The sequence below is a fragment of the Vitis riparia genome, chromosome 2 (genome assembly GCF_004353265.1).
Source record: "Vitis riparia cultivar Riparia Gloire de Montpellier isolate 1030 chromosome 2, EGFV_Vit.rip_1.0, whole genome shotgun sequence".
Taxonomy (NCBI): Eukaryota; Viridiplantae; Streptophyta; class Magnoliopsida; order Vitales; family Vitaceae; genus Vitis; species Vitis riparia.
Genome location: NC_048432.1, coordinates 2,972,290 through 2,990,579, shown reverse-complemented (window position 1 = coordinate 2,990,579; position 18,290 = coordinate 2,972,290). Strand labels below are relative to the sequence as shown.

At 34.3% G+C, this 18,290-nt stretch overlaps 1 protein-coding gene across 1 annotated transcript; it reads right to left on the bottom strand.

Moving 5' to 3' along the window:
* Nucleotides 1-7,151: 7,151 nt before the first annotated feature.
* LOC117906338 (DNA-directed RNA polymerase II subunit RPB1-like) lies at nucleotides 7,152-7,982 on the bottom strand. Its single transcript, XM_034819331.1, has one exon. The coding sequence runs from the start codon at nucleotides 7,980-7,982 to the stop codon at nucleotides 7,152-7,154; it is 831 nt and encodes a 276-aa protein (XP_034675222.1).
* Between the last annotated feature and the right edge of the window lie 10,308 nt (nucleotides 7,983-18,290).

Genomic DNA, 18,290 nt, shown 5'->3' with positions numbered 1-18,290 from the left:
AAGAAGGGAGTATGCCCCAGAAGATACTTAAAGAAAAAGATCGCATAAATGAAGCTGAAATGAAGAGATGCCACAAATAAAATTGAAATCATAATAAACTCCAAACTAAGATGTAATGAACAACTCTGAGTTATGGGCTTTAAATGCCTAAGGAAGATTGAGAACTACGACTCCAAGTCAAACCACTAAAAAGTGGCTATGATAAAGCTGATTAACTCACTGAAAATGATGATCTAACTACCTCAAGAAAGGGGGTTTTCCCTAGATGATACTCAAAGAAAATGATGCCATAAAAGATATTGAAACAAAGGGATGCCACAAATGAAACTGAAATATAATAAACTTAAGACAAATATGCAATGAACAACTATAGGTTATGGGCTTTGAACACCTAAGGAAGATCACAAACCACAACTCAAATTCAAAGCACCAAAGGGTAACTAAGATAAAGGGATGATCAACTCACTAAAAATGAGGATATAACTATCTCAAAAAAAGGGGTTTGCCCTAGATGATTCTTAAAGAAAAATGATGCCAAAAAGGAAATTGAAATGAAAAGATGCCACTAAGGAAACAAAAATGATGATAAACTCTAAAAACTATGATGCAATGAACAACTCCAAGTTGTAGACTCTGAATGCCTAAGAATGTTAGCTCTAAACGCTCTAAAATCAAGGCTCTGAACACTTAAATTGAAAAAAGGTGAGTTTAAACACCAAAAACTAAAAAAGGTAGCTCTAAACACCTAAAACTGCGACTCTAAACACCTAAACTATGAAAGTGGCTCTGAATGCCTAACACCATGACTTTGAACATCTAAACTGAAAAAATGGCTCTAAAAGCCTAAATCCGAGGCTTTGAATACTTAAATAAGATGGCTCTAAACACCTAAAACTACGACTTTAAACACCTAAACTATGAGAGTGGCTCTAAATGCCTAATACCATGACTTTGAACGTCTAAATTGAAAAAATGGCTTTAAAAGCCTAAATATGAGACTTTGAATACCTAAATAAGATGGCTCTACACATCTAAAATTGTGACTCTAAATGTCTAAACTGAAAAAAGTGGTTCTGAATCCCAAAAACTACAACTCTGAATGCCTAAACTATGGCTGTGAATGCCTAAATTGAAAAATGTTCAGAATACCTAAATTGAAAAAAGTGGCTCCGAACACCTAAATTGAAAAAAAATGGCTCTGAACACCTAAATTGAAAAAAATGGCTCTAAACACCTAAAATTGAAATGGGAACAAAGGAATATGATCTATAGCCAAAAATAAATAAGGGACTAAAAAAACTGAGCGATTGAAATAATTAACTCAAAGAAAAGAAGTACACGCTAAAGATGATAACTCATAGGGGTCAGCAAATGAATTAAGTGGTCGTGAAGTCAATAGAAGATCAAATAATCTCAATGAAGGGGGTATGACCCAATGTGCAAGGATAATCAATAAAATCCTCTAAATGGCAATCCGCTAATAGAGATAACTAAAGTCGACAAATCATCCACTAGAATAAGATTATAAGGAGGTATGCCCTAATATCAAATAATGATCATTCATGTCTCCGAGTTTATCTAACACAATGCCTTGCTAAAAATGCATAAGTGTGTAGGACCAATGGAATGGTAAGCATATGTCACTAAAACATCTCTACATCACAAATACTCAACTAAAAATAACAACAAACTCATGTCTAAACTCCTTTGAAAATATCAATCCTCAATGAGTCTAAACTTTATATGTTTCAAAAGTATCTGGATCGTGAATCCAAAATATGTCATAATACTAAAAAGCCATACATCACCTAAAACTCTATCATAAACATGAGTCGTATCAAAGCTCTGTCCAATACTTGAATTGTAATTGCCAATATACCACTTAAAATGTTCCATGATGGGGAATGAGATGCTAATTAAATACTTTAAATAAAACGATATCAAACTAGACACCCTGATGAAATATCAACACACTACTCAAGAAAATATGCTAATGAAAATAGACTATACTCATCCACTTTACTGAAAGCATAAACATCCTCACTCATCTAACTGACTTACAGTACTCCTTGATGAACTATGGTAATTAAAATGTCTTTGACTTAAAGATAATCCACTAAAAAAATCAAATATAAATTTGTCAATGTCTCAAGGAAAAATACTCTAAATCAAATCTCAAAGGGATGACCCAAATGACTATAAATCTGATAATCTCAAGACTAAAAGCACACATATGATGAAACCCCAACTGAATTTGATGTGAATATGATAACCATTGAAATGGGAAAATATGGTCTAATGTAAATGATCTACAAACTATACTAAGAACTATTTCTAACTCGACAATAATCCACTAAGAAATCAAAATGAAGAATTTATTAATGTCTCAAGGAAAAATACTCAAAATTAAAACTCAAAGGACAACCAAAAAGACGAGGGATCTGATAATCTCAAGAGTAGAAGCACGTATTTAATAAAGCCCTAACATAATCTAATGTGAATTTGATAACCTTGAAGTGGGAAAATATGCTTCAATATACAAGATATGCACATTGCACTTCTTAATGTTCTCCAACTCAACAATAATCCACTAGTCTATCTCAGAAGTACTCTCCATGAGGAACCTGGAATGATGAAAATCATCACTAAACCCAACAATACTCCACTAAGGACTATCTCGATCCATGTCAATAACAATCCACTAGGCTAATAAACAAATGATCCATCTCAAAAGTAGTCTATTGAAAACTATCTTTACATCGATCATGATATAGAACAATCAATTTGATCTGTCTCGAAAGCTCTCCACTAGGAACTCAAGATGACCACAAAGCATATCCACTAAAAATTGTCCATGCCTCAAAATTTACCCCACTGAGGAACTAGAATGCATAATAATCAAACTAATTTATCTTGAAAGCACTCCAATAAGGAGTTATGATGATAAAAAAATGTCTCAATCTCAAAGAACACTCCATTAGAGTTGATGCTACCTCAAAAATAGTCCATTGAGAATCTCTGATTGATGAAAAAATCTAGGCTGAAAGAAAGTGCTCTACCAGGGACTCATCTTAAACAAAAGAAAGAGGAATACGCCCCAATATAGTAACTAGTGCGAGGTCACAAGGGTAAGCAAATGACACTAACTCATCATCTTCATGTCTAAGAATGAGACAATCAACTCAAAAGGCACATGTGCAATGACTTATCATACTAGCTCAAAGCAAACACCACTAAGAATTGAAAGTAATCAAGCTAAACTACCCCACTAAGAGTATGGATGAAAGCATGTCTCACTAAGGTAACTCCATCAAGAATAGCGATGATATAAAAAAATATGAGCATGACTCAATGGCTTGGGAGAAACTCCATTGAGGAAACATGGTAAAACCAAATAGTTAAATCATCATCTATCATCATAAACCAAAGGGACTATGCCAACCAATGACAAGCTAGCAATCTCAACAAAAAATAAATAAATAAAATGCCCTAGTACGGTAGTCAATGCAAAGCAGAACGGGAAGTTAGATAACATCAAACATCCACAACGAAATCAAATAATCATCTAAGTCCATCCATGTGTCATCTCCAAGCCTTAAAGAAACATCTCCTAGAAAAAAAAGACATATCAACCAAATCCCAAATACTTGCCTAAGTAAATGTTGTCAAATATAACATCTGATCACATGGCCTTAAGGTGGTTTTAACACACAGAACAAAACATAGGCCAAGGCGATAAGGTGAAAGAAATAAAAGGAAAACTAGGCTCAAATACCTAATGATCAAACCCATTCCCTCATGCACAAAATGTAATACATGGTAAAAATCTCATGAGTTATGAACTAAAGGTAACCAATGGAAAATGTTAGTGGGGAAAAGAGAGAAAAGAGAAATGGTCAAACAATGAATGAAATATATGAATGATGCGAAGAAGGTATTGAATAAAAAACATGTAATGATGTAAGAAAGAATAAAAATGTGGAACAACTACCTGGAAACAAATAATGGGAAAACATAGACAGACAAAGAGAAAGTAAAATAAATAATGATCAATATTTACCAGTACAAAAAAGAAAAGTCATAACACCAATGATGGAATGGTGGAAAAGACAATGATCTAGAGACCTTAGCAAAAGGTTATTCATCTCTCACATCCATAAATATATCAACAATGATCTAAGAAGTGAATGATCTCATAGAACTCTAACATGAACTCTCAACACTTTAAATGTATAACAATAGTGACTCAAGAAGCAAAGGATCTCATAAAACTCTCACATGAACCCTCGATGATATATAAACCCAATAAATAATCTTTAAAAGGTTATATAAGTGCCTAATGGAGTAGGATACTAGACACAAACATATCATTATGCTTTTTATTTATTTATTTATATTTTCTTTCTTTGTTTTTTTTTTTATTTTTATTTTTTGAAATATTAGGAATGAACCAAGCTCTCCCCAATCATTGATGAACATGTGAACCCTCACCCATGATACAACCTCTCAAGATAAAATCTCCAAATCAATGCCAAAGAATGAAGTGAAGGAAGGTGATATGATTGTCCTCTATGCACCAAAATATGAAGAATTTCCATTCCAAGTAAAGGAAAAGATAAAACGAAGCAAATAATGATAAAAGTAAAGAAGAATGAAAAGGAGATAATAAGGAAATAAAACAAAATGAGATGATAAAGTGATAATAACAAGGATGAGGAAGATATGCCTATAAGTCCAAAGCTCATGAGACTTATCAAAGCATACATATACACCAAAAGGCCCCTACCCAGTGTATAAAAGGTAAGCAAGGCTATAGGAAAGGAAAGACTATAATGCATCTATGAGGCTTAATGGGCTGGCAACAATCTATATATCATTAAGGGTAATAAAGTGCAAGACTAATTGAAATGATGGCCACTCATCTTGCCACCATGGTCTCAAACATAATACTTCTTTGGTTGATCTACATTAGTTAGGTTTAAGAATTGATTTCCATCTAAATATGTCAATCATGTTGTCCTCTCCAATGACATGTGGCATACTCCAAGCAAGTCTCTAGGATGTCCTAGAATAGCTGAATCTCCATGATCTATGATATGGGAAGGATAGAGCTCACAAGAAGAATACCATCACAATAGTTAAACAAGTTCTAAAAAAGTACTCAAATCCATACATGAAGAAGTAGGTACATTGTTTGAATAAGAGACAAAACCTAGCAATGCATCAAAAGAAAATGATGGACCCACAAGATCAAACTTTACCATAACTGGGCTAACAATGCCCTCAAATACATTATCAACATAAGCAAGATACCTAGGCAACTCCGAAGCAAAAATGAGCTAAAGCTTCTTTGAACTCTCAACAACGAAGATCCCAAATATATCAAGAAGGTGAACTATCTCTAGCTAGTTGAAATTATCAATATATTTAGTTACTATAATAAAATTATATATTTAGTTACCATATATTTATTTATTTAGTTTTTATATCTCTTATTTATTTAATTACTACATTAGAATTATATTCTTTCTTTTTAGAAGTAAAAGTAAATTAGTTTTTATTTCCTTTTATTAGGTCTATTTAAATTCTAATGGTGTTGTACCTATTTTAAAGATAATTCATAATGAGAAATCCTAAATTTTCTTGTCTCTCTTTTTCTCTTTGAATCTTTTTTGGAATTCAATACCACTAATTTGTTTGCAATCAATGTTGGGGAAGGTTTACACCTATGAGGCAAAAAAGATGTTCATAGAGTGTATTAGTTAATCTAATTACATTCATATTATATGTAAATAGGTAAAGTGTCAAGAAGGTAAGTTTTTACATCATGTTATAAATTAATGTTAAATATTGAGGTTAAAGAGCTTATTTGAAGCAGAAAAAACACCCAATAAATAATCTGATGATTAAGCATCAATAGTAAGGTTAAAGTCATTCCTTCAAGGGTGAACAAAAAAATGGAAAAGAACATCAAAAAGAAAAAGAAAAAAAAAGAGTTTTGAATATGAGAAGCTAATTCAAGGATTAGAACATGCATTGTTTCTAAATTCCAAGGCCTACTCACTCTTGAAATTTAAAATCTAAATCCTACCACCATTGACGAGAAAACGTTGACTGATCCGAAAATCAATATTATATGTGGCAATTCCAACCAACCTAACCACCCTGCATTTGATTGATCAATTTGGACCTGATTGTTGATACCAACTTATTAAGACTACTTAATTGAAGAGGAATGTCCCACCTAAGCGTTATCATCTTCCTCTTGGTGGCCACTACCAAAAATTTATTCTTTAGCTCAATGATTAATTTGACTTAAATGGAGTAATTTTGTTGCAAACACTTGGTGTGACTAAACGGATTCATTTTCCCCATCAAACTTAATATTCTTTAGCTCATTTATCATCTCATTCATCCAAAAATTTCATCCTGATCAAATGAAATTCTTTCTGTTCTTTATTTATTAATGCACTCAGATTAACTCCATATTCTGGTACTATACTTGATATGAGTGGTAATGTAATTAACACAATGGTTTTAAATATAAAAAAATTTAGCAGGGAGGGGAACATCAATTTGGAAATTTTTAATCTTTGGAAAAACTGAAATTGAAAACAAAAATTCAACAAACACTGGCTAATTAATCATCAAGAAGAAGACTTTTATATTTCAGGAAAAACCAAATAAACTTGAGGCACTCATTCTAACAACAAAGAAAGTGACCAAGGAAGAAGGAAGCAGGCTTACACTTTAGTTCAATCATAAAACAACATTCCAAAATTCGTACGCAAAGAACAACACATCAAAACTACACAATAGCACCTCAAAACTGCAAAATACCTTAAAACTACCCAAACATCAACGAGTTTATCTCTTCCCTGCAAAAGGGCTCAATGAGTATTGAGTAGGATTCGTTGGAGTCCTATTCTGTGTAGTTCGTGCAGAAGAGCTTGATGAGTATTGAGTAGGATTCGTTAGAGTCCTATTCGCAGAAGAGCTCGATGAGTATTGAGCAGGATTTCGTAGGTCCTATTCCCAGAAGAGCTCGATGAGTATTGTGTAGGATTCGTTAGAGTCCTATTCGCAGATGAGCTCGATGAGTATTGAGCAGGATTTGGTAGAGTCCTATTCCCAGAAGAGCTCGATGAGTATTAAGCAGGATTTCGTAGAGTCCTATTCCCAGAAGAGCTCGATGAGTATTGTGTAGGATTCGTTAGAGTCCTATTCGCAGATGAGCTCGATGAGTATTGAGCAGGATTTGGTAGAGTCCTATTCCCAGAAGAGCTCGATGAGTATTGTGTAGGATTCGTTAGAGTCCTACTCACAGAAGAGCTCGATGAGTATTGAGTAGGATTCGTTAGAGTCCTATTCGCAGATGAACTCGATGAGAATTGAGCAGGATTTGGCAGAGTCCTATTCCCAGAAGAGCTCGATGAGTATTGTGTAGGATTCGTTTGAGTCCTACTCGCGGAAGAACTCGATGAGTATTGAGTAGGATTCATTGCAGTCCTATTCTGTGTAGTTCGGGCAGAAGGGCTCGATGTGTGTTGAGTAGGATTCGTTGGAGTCCTACGCAGTGTGGTTCCTGCAAAAGGGCCTGATGTGTATTGAGTAGGACTTGTTGGAGTCCTACGCTGTGTGGTTCGTGCAAAAGGGCCTGATGTGTATTGAGTAGGATTCGTTGGAGTCCTACGCAGTGTGGTTCGTGCAAAAGGGCCTGATGTGTATTGAGTAGGACTCGTTGGAGTCCTACGCAGTGTGGTTCCTGCAAAAGGGCCTGATGTGTATTGAGTAGGACTCGTTGGAGTCCTACGCAGTGTGGTTCCTGCAAAAGGGCCTGATGTGTATTGAGTAGGACTCGTTGGAGTCCTAAGCTGTGTGGTTCGTGCAAAAGGGCTCGATGTGTGTTGACTAGGATTCGTTGGAGTCATATGCTGTGTAGTTCGTGCTAAAGGGTTCGACGAGTGTTGAGTAGGATTCATTCCAGTCCCGTTTTGTGTCCTTCATGCAAATGGCTCTTTTGAATTTTGAGGAGAATCCATTCCAATACTCCTCTGTGTAGTTCGGGCAAATGGTGATTCAGGCGAAAAGCCGGACGGTCTTTGACCCGGAATGCCTGCTACTTGCTGTGTGTTGCTGCTTGACCTTGGTACAGGCTGGGGGCTGGGGGCTGTGGGCTGGACGACTGTACACGCCCAGAATTCAACGAGCGTTGATGTTGAGAGCTTGACGACAATCCACGGCGAGGAGGGCTGATGCTTGTTTCAAGAAGGGCACCTGCTATTGGTTGGAAGGAACGATGGTACATCCGACGTAGCTGCTTGCTGGTATTGCTTTATTTCTGCCTGAGAAGAATCAGGGATAACTACGAATCGTGGAAGAAATTAAGTTTGATCATCCTTTTAAACTCCCTCTGAATGTACTTTCACTAGTCAAAATTGCCAACTTCTTCAACACCAAATCATATTCATACTTACCTAATTAATATCTATTAGGAAGTCCCCTAAGTGTGAAAGCAACCATTTAATTAATTCCGCTGTTTGAATTTTTCTAATTATATATAAATAAAATTTTGTTGGTAAAATTGGACTTTTTAATAGTTGGGCAAAAAATAACAACTTTGAATTTCTTGGAACTTTCATGTTAAAATTATTTAATTTGGTAATTGATATTATGTATCTTTCATTTGTAGTTGTTAGGTATATGTTCTGGAAGAATTTACTCATTGATTGGCCGAATTTATATATATGTAAAAATTTAAAAGCATAAACATATTATGAGAAGAAATCAACACTGTCTCCATAAATACAAAGAAATTACAAAAACTTAATTATTTAATAGAAGCATGCAGATATGTTGAAGATCTAAGTGTTAAAATAAGTTAAATTACTTTGAAGTAGCATATAAAAATAAATTATGAATTCGAAATTTTGTTTATTTTCCTTCACTTTTTTATTTTTTTTTTACTTATGCTTCTTCTCTCTATTTTCTTTTCTTTATATTTTCCCTCAAATTTTTTGGAACTAAACATAACTTCATTTTTATTTTCTTTTTCTTGTATTTTTCCTTAATGTTATGTTTGGTTCCAGAAAGTACTAAGGAAATAAAAAAAAATGTTAAAGAAAATGGTTTTCTTATGTTTGGTTTCATTATTGAAAATACGAAAGAAAATGAAATATAATTAAAATTAGTTAGAAAATTATACAGTTTAAAATTATTTAATCTTTATATAATAGAGGAAAATAAATGAAACAAATTTGAAAAAACATATAAAAATAATTTATTGACTTTGAATCTATTTTTTATTTTCCTCTGTTTTTTCTTCTCTTCTACTTTTCCTCTTTATTTTATTTCTTTCATATTTTTTGGGAACCAAACATAGCCTAAATTTTCTAGAAACTCAACATAGCCTTAAGCAAGATTGACAAATTAGGTCTAGGGATTAACACATAAATATTTTGAGCGTAATAAATAAAGTAAAATTAGATTTAGTAACCCATTTTAGTGACTTGAAATTATATGGAATTTCAAATTTATGAACTTAATCAACACTATACCACATTATTTTGTTATATGGTTGAGTCTTTCTTCAAAAACAAAATAATTTAGGACTCCTACGCCCATGTTTTCTTGAACTAATTTTTAAAAAATTGTTTTAAAGTTGAACAACACAAAACAATTTATTGGTATTTTGTAAATATAAAGATGTTAAAAACTTTTCAAAGGACAAAAACTCTCTCGTGTAAATAAATTTAATTTTTTTTAAAGTAATTTTTCTATTTTAATTTTATAAACAATTTGTAAATTTAATTTAACCCCTGATCAACCTCATCATCATCATCATGATTGAGCACCTTGATCATTTTGACCTGCCTAGTTCATAATATAAATTAAATTAAATTCAACTCTAATTAAAATAAAATTACTTTTGAATTACATGTAAATTAACAAATAAATAGTTTTAGCAAAATATAAAGACTAAAAATATAATAAAATCGTAACTTATATTTATTTTATTAAATAATAATACTATTTTAGTATATGTTATAAAATATGAATATTAACATTTTCATAAAAGCATAACAAATTAATAATGATAATTAAAAACTAATAATGATTAATAACATTTTATTTAAAATAAAATTTAAAAATAAATTAATAATTTTTTAATATGTAAATAAGCCAAGTTTTTCATTTTATTTACATATTTAATACTCCCACACAAAGTGTTTGGAAGTAATTTTATTTCAATCTATAATTAATTAGTTCAGTTTTTTGGATTCTAAACTTAAATTATTAGATTCATTAAAAATTAAAAGCAATAAATCTTCTTTAATGTAGTCTCACTTGATTTAGAATCCATTTATTGGTTTGGCTTTAGATTTGTGCAAAATAATAATAATAATAATAATTAAAATATGATTTTTATGAATCAAGATCATGTCTTTATTTTCCAAACCAAAAGAATAAAGAAGAAAAAGAAAACAAACAACTACAATGATTGTAGTTTGGTCCATGCCACCAAGACTACTATGAAATACCTAATGATGTAAAGATTTAAGATCTTTTCCCTAATTAACCTAGAAATTTAGTTAAACTAAAAAAATGATTATTTTTTTTTTTTGAAAAAGTAAATCAAATTATAATGATTAAAAGGTTACTTAAAAAAGTTTGAAACTCATGGGTAATAGGATCTGGATTATTCTAATGATACCCCATCTTTCACATTTGTTTCTCAATTAAATTAAGCTCTTAATTACTTTTAAATACTAATAAATTGTAAATAAATTAAATACATTAAGTCTTATATGATTTTGAGTGTATTTGTCTAACCAGAAAATTAAAAATAAATAAATACATTTATGTAGAAGAGAAACAATACAATTCTTGTAGACCAATTTTAATTCATAAATATAATTACTAGATTCACTAATGAAATGAATGCATTAAGTTTTGTTTAATTTGTGAGTTTGTTTGTCTAAAAAAATTTAGAAAATTATGATACACAGGTCTACTCTAGTTAACCACAAACTTATGGCATATGTACCTAATTTCTTTTGATCCAGGCAAAGGAAGTGATCATAGACTCCAAAGATGCATAGGTTCCACATATTTTCTTGGAAAATTATTCCCCATGAACCAAGAAACTCTCCTCTTCCAAAGGCAATATTAAATTATTCCCTTCCATAAGGACAAGAAAACTTCACTTATTAATTATAAGCTCCCCATTTGATATTATATATTATCTCTCAACTTTCTATTTACTAAATTTCTAGTTATACCACTTAAAAATATTGTATAGAAAGCTGAATTTATTGAAATATATCTCTAAAAATATTATCCAAAGAGTAATATTCTTATACATGCCAGCCTAAGATGCCATTTCAACTATCAAATCTATTTTAATTAAAAATATATTAATTAATAACTATGTGCATATTTGCTTAACTATTTTGCAAGAGAGTTAAATTTAACAATAATAAAGACAACAAAATCTTTTTGCGCCTCCAATAATTTTCATTGATGAAATATAGAAAAAAATTAATGCTTCAATTTTACAAATGCTTAAATATTTAAAAATAATGATATAAATTTTCAAATACACAAAAAGTTTATCAAAAAACAAGTTTGACTCATTTTCACAATAATTTTTTCCAATCTTTACTGTTGTTACACCAAATAATTTTCACATAGGTTCTTCTATAACATTCTCTGGTTTTTATCTTCCACTATAAGTCCATGTGTCACTTCCTAATTGGCCAATAGGGCAATTATTCCTAATTGAAGAATATTCTCTAGAACTATATGGTTGTGTTATTGAGAACACAGTTTCAATAAGGTTAGCTTGTGTCTGTGCCCTAAGACAACTACCCTATGATTTCTTGTATTCCTTATGGTGCCCATTTCATCTATAAACATAATTTCTTTTTTCTCTATAATAGATAACCAAAAAACTTTCTATATAAGATTATTATTGTTGGTGCATGACCAATGAGAATAAAGTTTGTTTAGATTTCAAAGCGTGGACAGTGGTTCAACCTGCACAAAGGAATGTTCGAATGGGTTTTCGAGCATGCCCCTCTGAAGCTTAAGTTAGATAGAGAGAAGACTAGAGCAAGGAAAGATTGTTGTAAAACAGTGGCAGCATATCTTTCTTGTGGCCATGGGTGGCTATTTATTCCTGCTCAAGTGCAACATCTCCTAAGGTGCTTTAATGGAGCTTTAATTGCACTTGATTGTGTGTTAGTGTGTCAATGATTACCAACTCATAATGGTTGTTTCGCCTTAATGAGCCTTAAAGACTCGTATTTTACCTCGTAATGGTTGTAGCAATCAAGGCACTTACTACCTATTGCAATTAATGCTTGTAGGCATCTCGGGTACCATATTCATTGTCTGATCATTTGGATGTTCATCTACTACCCTTGGTCCAGACGGAAAAGCCACTCGGCCTTGTGTCTCATGATCCAGATGGTTATCTCTTGATCCAGACAACTATCTCATGATCTAAGCGACTATATGGGATGACTATGAGTGGCCCACAATGCCCTATAAGTCTTGCAACTATGTCCAAATAGTAAGTAGATGGCTAGGTAAAAGAATTGAGCCACTTGACTATTTGAAACTTTTAGCTCCATGGGACACATGTCCATTGCTCGCACTTTCGAAGGGTCACATCAATTAAGGCAACTAGGTAGACAACGTGCCCTCTCAAATGCCTCATTGTATGCACCTATACCTTATATAGGTTAGTTTTTTTTTTAGTTTTTTTTCATTTCATCTTTGCTTTCTTTGTTTCTCCACCATTCTCGTGTTCTTACATTTTCACCATTATCACCAGCGATGCTCTTGGCTTTTGGTGGTCACTGTCAACGACTATTCTCACCTGCGATTCTCACCATCAGTAGTTGTGGTTTCCTTCGTTAGGTTCATTTTTCACTACTGAACACTACTTTATGGTTTCTGGTACTTATTTCTTTTGGATGCATTCTACCAAATCCGGATGTTTTCTGCATCACGAATATAACTTTGCCTTCAAACATTCTTGCTTGTTTGTTGTTGGTTTGTATTTCTTGCTTGTTTTTTGTTGCTTTGTATTTCATTCCTTAGCATTTTTTAGCTCCAGTAGAGAGCTTTGTCTCTATGAGTGTTTATAACTTACCTAACAAGTCTCTCGTTTTAGCTCGTCTAAGGTGAGCTTGTCTAGGGCAAGCAACGTGTCTCTCTATGAGGGCTAGCTTAAGTTGATCATCCGTCTAGGTTATCCCTGTGTTGATTGGTCTGCACTTTTGCCACGCATGTGTTTATTCAACCCTTATTCCGCCTGCAGTTATGGACAGGGAAGGGGTCGCATCCACAAGCGGTAAGTCACAGCGCGATGGATCCAAGACTTCTAGAATTGGTCGCTCCATGATGGCCTACCCTATAGACAAGCTTTCCTAATAAGAGTTTCAAGCTCGTATCTACATCCCTGACTCGATCTCTATTCAATTATCACACAGGAAAGCTTCATCGACAAATGGGCTTCTTCATAACATGATTTACTTCACTAAGGAATAATTTGCAACAGGACTCCGTCTCCCTATTCCATCATTCTCAAGCAGCTCCTCCACTTTTCTAAAATTCCACCTATTTTTTTCCACCTCAATGTCATCTGAATTTTGATGTATGCAGTGTTTTGGATGCATTATATCAATTGGATATCTCCCTGTTGGAGGTCCTCTTCATTTACACGACCAAAATGAGCCCTAAGGAGCATTTTAGCTTGTCAGCCCACATTTTGTCTCTCTAGTTTGTAACTGGCCTTCCCGACTCAAGTAAAGGTTAGGCTAGGGGGCATGTTCTAGTGTCCGACCCATGGAATGGGTCAACAGAGGGTTTAGACCAACTTTTCAAACCCAAACATTCCTTTGAAATACTAAGTACTTGCTGCATTTGAGTTTTATTATTATATCACTACATAAACTAGTTGAATGGTCATCTAACGTATTCTTCTTTTATGCATGCAAAGAGAAACAGGGGCATCTAGTTGAGTGGATAGGAAAGTCTTCTTTCACTCGTCTCAACAAGTTGTTCAAGATTGATAAATCCAAATGGACTCATCTCATATTGCTCATGGAAAAGAATTTAAAGACCATTCTAGAGCATCCAAAGTCGTTCATGATTCCTATCTTTCCCCAGCTCACACATTCCACTTTAGTGCCCAGTGAGCACTTTGTCTTAAAGGACTTTCCGTTCTACGAAGTCGCTCGGCTTGCAGACACTAAGACATGGCAAGCCCTACTAGACACATGTGAGAGCGCTTGATTGTGCATTATTGTGTCAATGATTATCGGCTCATAACTACTATCTTGTGTTGATGAGCCTTAAAGATTGGCATTTTACCTCGTAATGGCTACAACAATCAAGGCACTTACTGCTTGTTGCAGTTGATGTTTGCAGGCATCTCAGGCGCCATATTCACTGCCCAATCGTTTGGATGTCCATCGACTACCCTTTGTCTAGACAGATGGTTATAGGGGACGGTTGTGAGTGGCTCACAATTATGATAAAATTATACACCTTGTTTATTTTCCTTTAGAACTAATAAACACTTTAAAACATTTTATTTCAATTCATATTCCATTTCTTATACCTTTCTAAAACCATTAATGTTTTTTCTTTTTTTATTCTAATTAGATTGATTTCATTCCCATTCTCATTTCATTTCTTTCCATTTCCTTTCCTAAAAATTTAATGAACATATTATTAATTCACAAGACTTACATTTGTTCATTCTAGTCCATTTAAACTTCTAGGTGTTATATTTAAAAACAATCTTAAAATATTTAATTACTATTTGAATTTTGAGTATGAATTTTGAAAATTGCTCTCGAAATTTCATACATTTTATAATAGTAAAATGGTTTGTTATCTAGTTTACTCTATATATTATGCTTAAAATTTTTAAGTGTTCAATCCTTAGATCGATATCTTTTAATCTTACTTAAATTTCTATTCATATTTCAATATACTAAGTGATCTTGAAATGACTTCAAATTTTGATCATAGCATCCTTATTATATCTATATTGTTTCATTAGATCGGTTTATATAATCTTTGTAGTTGCAAGTTAATATATACATTTTTTTTTTATGAGGACAAGGTAAGAGTTTGATTAGAATATGTAATTTCTCCTCGTGGCTTGTTCATCCTAATTAAAACTTTAATTTAAATTAAATAATGTTTAAATAACATCTACTTTCAACAACAGTGAAATCTTCAATGCAGCTATATTCCTCAATTATATCAGTTTTTATAATCTCTTTGTTTATAGAGGCATGGTGATCATTTCCTTCCCATAACATATCGATGCTCCTAAATTTCTACTTTTAATTTTAATTTATTAGAACAAATGATATCTAAGTGACCTTAATTTTAAGTAGGACATAGTTAATATCTCTATATATTGTTTCATCAAATTAGTTTGTGCAATCCCTTTAATGGCTACAAATAAAGCTACAGTGCACAAATTCTCTGATAGAATCCAAATCTGTTGAAATTAATTTTTGGTTTCAACCACCAAACCCACCTGTTGTAATCACAAGATTCCTAGAATCTGAAGGTCCCTTCACTAATTTCTACACAAAGGGATGCTTCTACTTTAAGAAGCTTCCACACACACGCACACACACACACACACACACATATATATATATAGATAGATAGATAGATAGATAGATATAGATATATCTTTTACAATGTGAAAATAAGAGGAGAGGAGTGGTGGATCCTATTTGATTGCCATATATTTTAATATAAAAACAAACATAGGCCAATTTGGAAATTTAACTATTGAATATGAAATCGTGTCAAAGAAGTTGCCTTATTTTGACTTGTGAATGTCCACTTTAGAAGGGGAAGTTTACAGGGATGGTCATTTGGGTCTATAAAGCACTAACACCTCCATCACAACTTCTTGAAGAATTATAGGCATAGAAAGCTTATTCGAGGAGTGGCAGTCATCACTGATTCTTCTCAAGCAGAAATATAACAATACTAGCAAGCAAGTTTGTCCCTAGAAAAAGTCCTCCCCAAATTATTCTCAATCTAGTGTCTCCTGTGTTTGACCGTCCAACAAGGAGCCAGTAACTATGTTGCAACCTGGAAGATCGTCCAGTTTTTCGCATGAATGCTCGACCAGCCTTTCACATGGACAGTCGCACAGCCATTTGAGTGGATGGTCTTCGACTTCATGATGTGAATAGTCCTCAATCTAAACGGTCATCCAGCACCCATAGGCATGGACAATCGTTGAGTTTTTGGAATGAAAAGTCCTCATCTCCTCAACCTAGACGGTCATCCAGCACCCACAGGCATAAACGGTCATTGAGTTCTCAGCGTAAACAATCATCAAGTCCTCGTCCTAGATTGTCGTCAAGCACCCATAGGTGTGAGGGGCTCCCTTCCACGTGTCCCTCTTTCCAATCTAGGCACCTTGGTCGGGCATCGCGACATGGCGACCATCTGGATCATTCCATCTGGATCACTACCAATTCCATCTAACATTAGGCATAAAGAAGCCATATTCTTACAAAGCTAGGCAGCATAAGGAGACCAGACTCCCTAAACAGACAGGACCATCCGGTCAAGACTTCAAGACCCACTAGCATGCATAATCATTCACGTTTGACATGGGAATGACTGATGGGATCTCTTCTAGCCCTTAAGTCCATGTCAATAGGTTGAAGGGACAGGTGGCTGCACGGTAAACTTCATAGCACATCACCTAACAGCACCTGCCAATAGTCAAAAACTGTGATGATTGCTCTGCCACCTAGAAGACAATCATCATTACAAATAAGGTCAAAGTGCTTAGTCATCACTGCATTTGCATCCTCTTCAGCACTATAACCCTTCAAAAGCATAGACAAGGTACGCATGCATAGATATGCCTATGGACTCTCTCTCACTAAGATCATTTGAGCTATCTTTTATCTAACTTAAGCTTTAGAGGGGCGCGCCCGAACCACCTGTCCGAACATCCTTTGTGCAGAGAAGAAGTTTATCCAGCCTCATTATCATTGGGGCAGGTACTCTAAGAGGCACACGAAAGAAGAAAGATCATTCAATCTCCATTCAGTTGGACAAATCCAACTTCAATTGACTCTGCATCAACATTGGCGTCATTTGTGGGAACGATTAAGGATGTCAACACCCTCTAGAAGCAGATCATCAGCTATGGGCAGTGATGGCTACTTTGATTGGCATGAAAGCATGGAAAGACGCCAACAAGAGAGTGAGTGATAGGTACAACCCTTGTTCCACAAGACAAAGAGACTCAAAAAAGAGAATGACAAGTTATGTGCCCAAGTATTGTCATCGGGCCCCTCTCATAGCTGACAACCTAAAAGTCAGTGAACAACCTCAAGATGGAATGATGAAGCATCATTTCCTAGAAACGCAGAATCCCCTTCTAACAGTCATGAGATATAGCCAGAAGAGAAGCTTTCATCAACCCGCTAGGTGTTGTTGGATGAAAGCTCCGACTCTACCCGGTTCTAAATAAGGAGGAGGCGCGATAGGAGGTCATGATTATCTGACGTAATGCAAGCCTCATTGGGACCTCAATTACCTGGCATAGGGGGAAAACCTTAGGTAGCTAAAACTCTAAAGGCCTATTTGGGTCCCTTAATCGTAGCAATCATTTCAGAATGGCCCTCCCATCTACCAAAACATTGGCAAACAAAGACCCCAGTGGATCGGGCTTTACCCGGCTCCGTCAACTGACGATTAGAAGACATGCTCTCCACGTCGTTTGACCCTCACATCATTAACTATGAGCCCTCAAGAGGGTTCATAGTACCAAATTTTAAGATGTACGATGGAACGAGCGACCTGTTCAATCATATCATGCACTACAAGCAACTCATGACCCTAGACATAGGAAATGATGCACTATTATGCAAAGTCTTTGCAGCCAGCTTATACGGCTAGGCTCTCTCATGGTTCCATCGACTTCAAAGAACTCCGTGAACAATTTTTGGGATTTATCGAAAGCCTTTGTGGGACACTACCTATGTTTAGCTCGCCATAAGCAGAGCATAAGCACCCTACAGAACATCAAGATGCAGGAAAATAAATCCCTGAGAGACTTCATGAATGATTTAAACAGGTCGTGCTCCAAGTGGAGTTCTGCAACATGGATTTCGTCCTGCAGATGTTCAAGAGAAGCATTTGTCCGGGTACACTGTTCTTCGAATCTCTCGCTAAAAAGCCGCTAGCAACGATGAACGACTTGTTCAAACGAA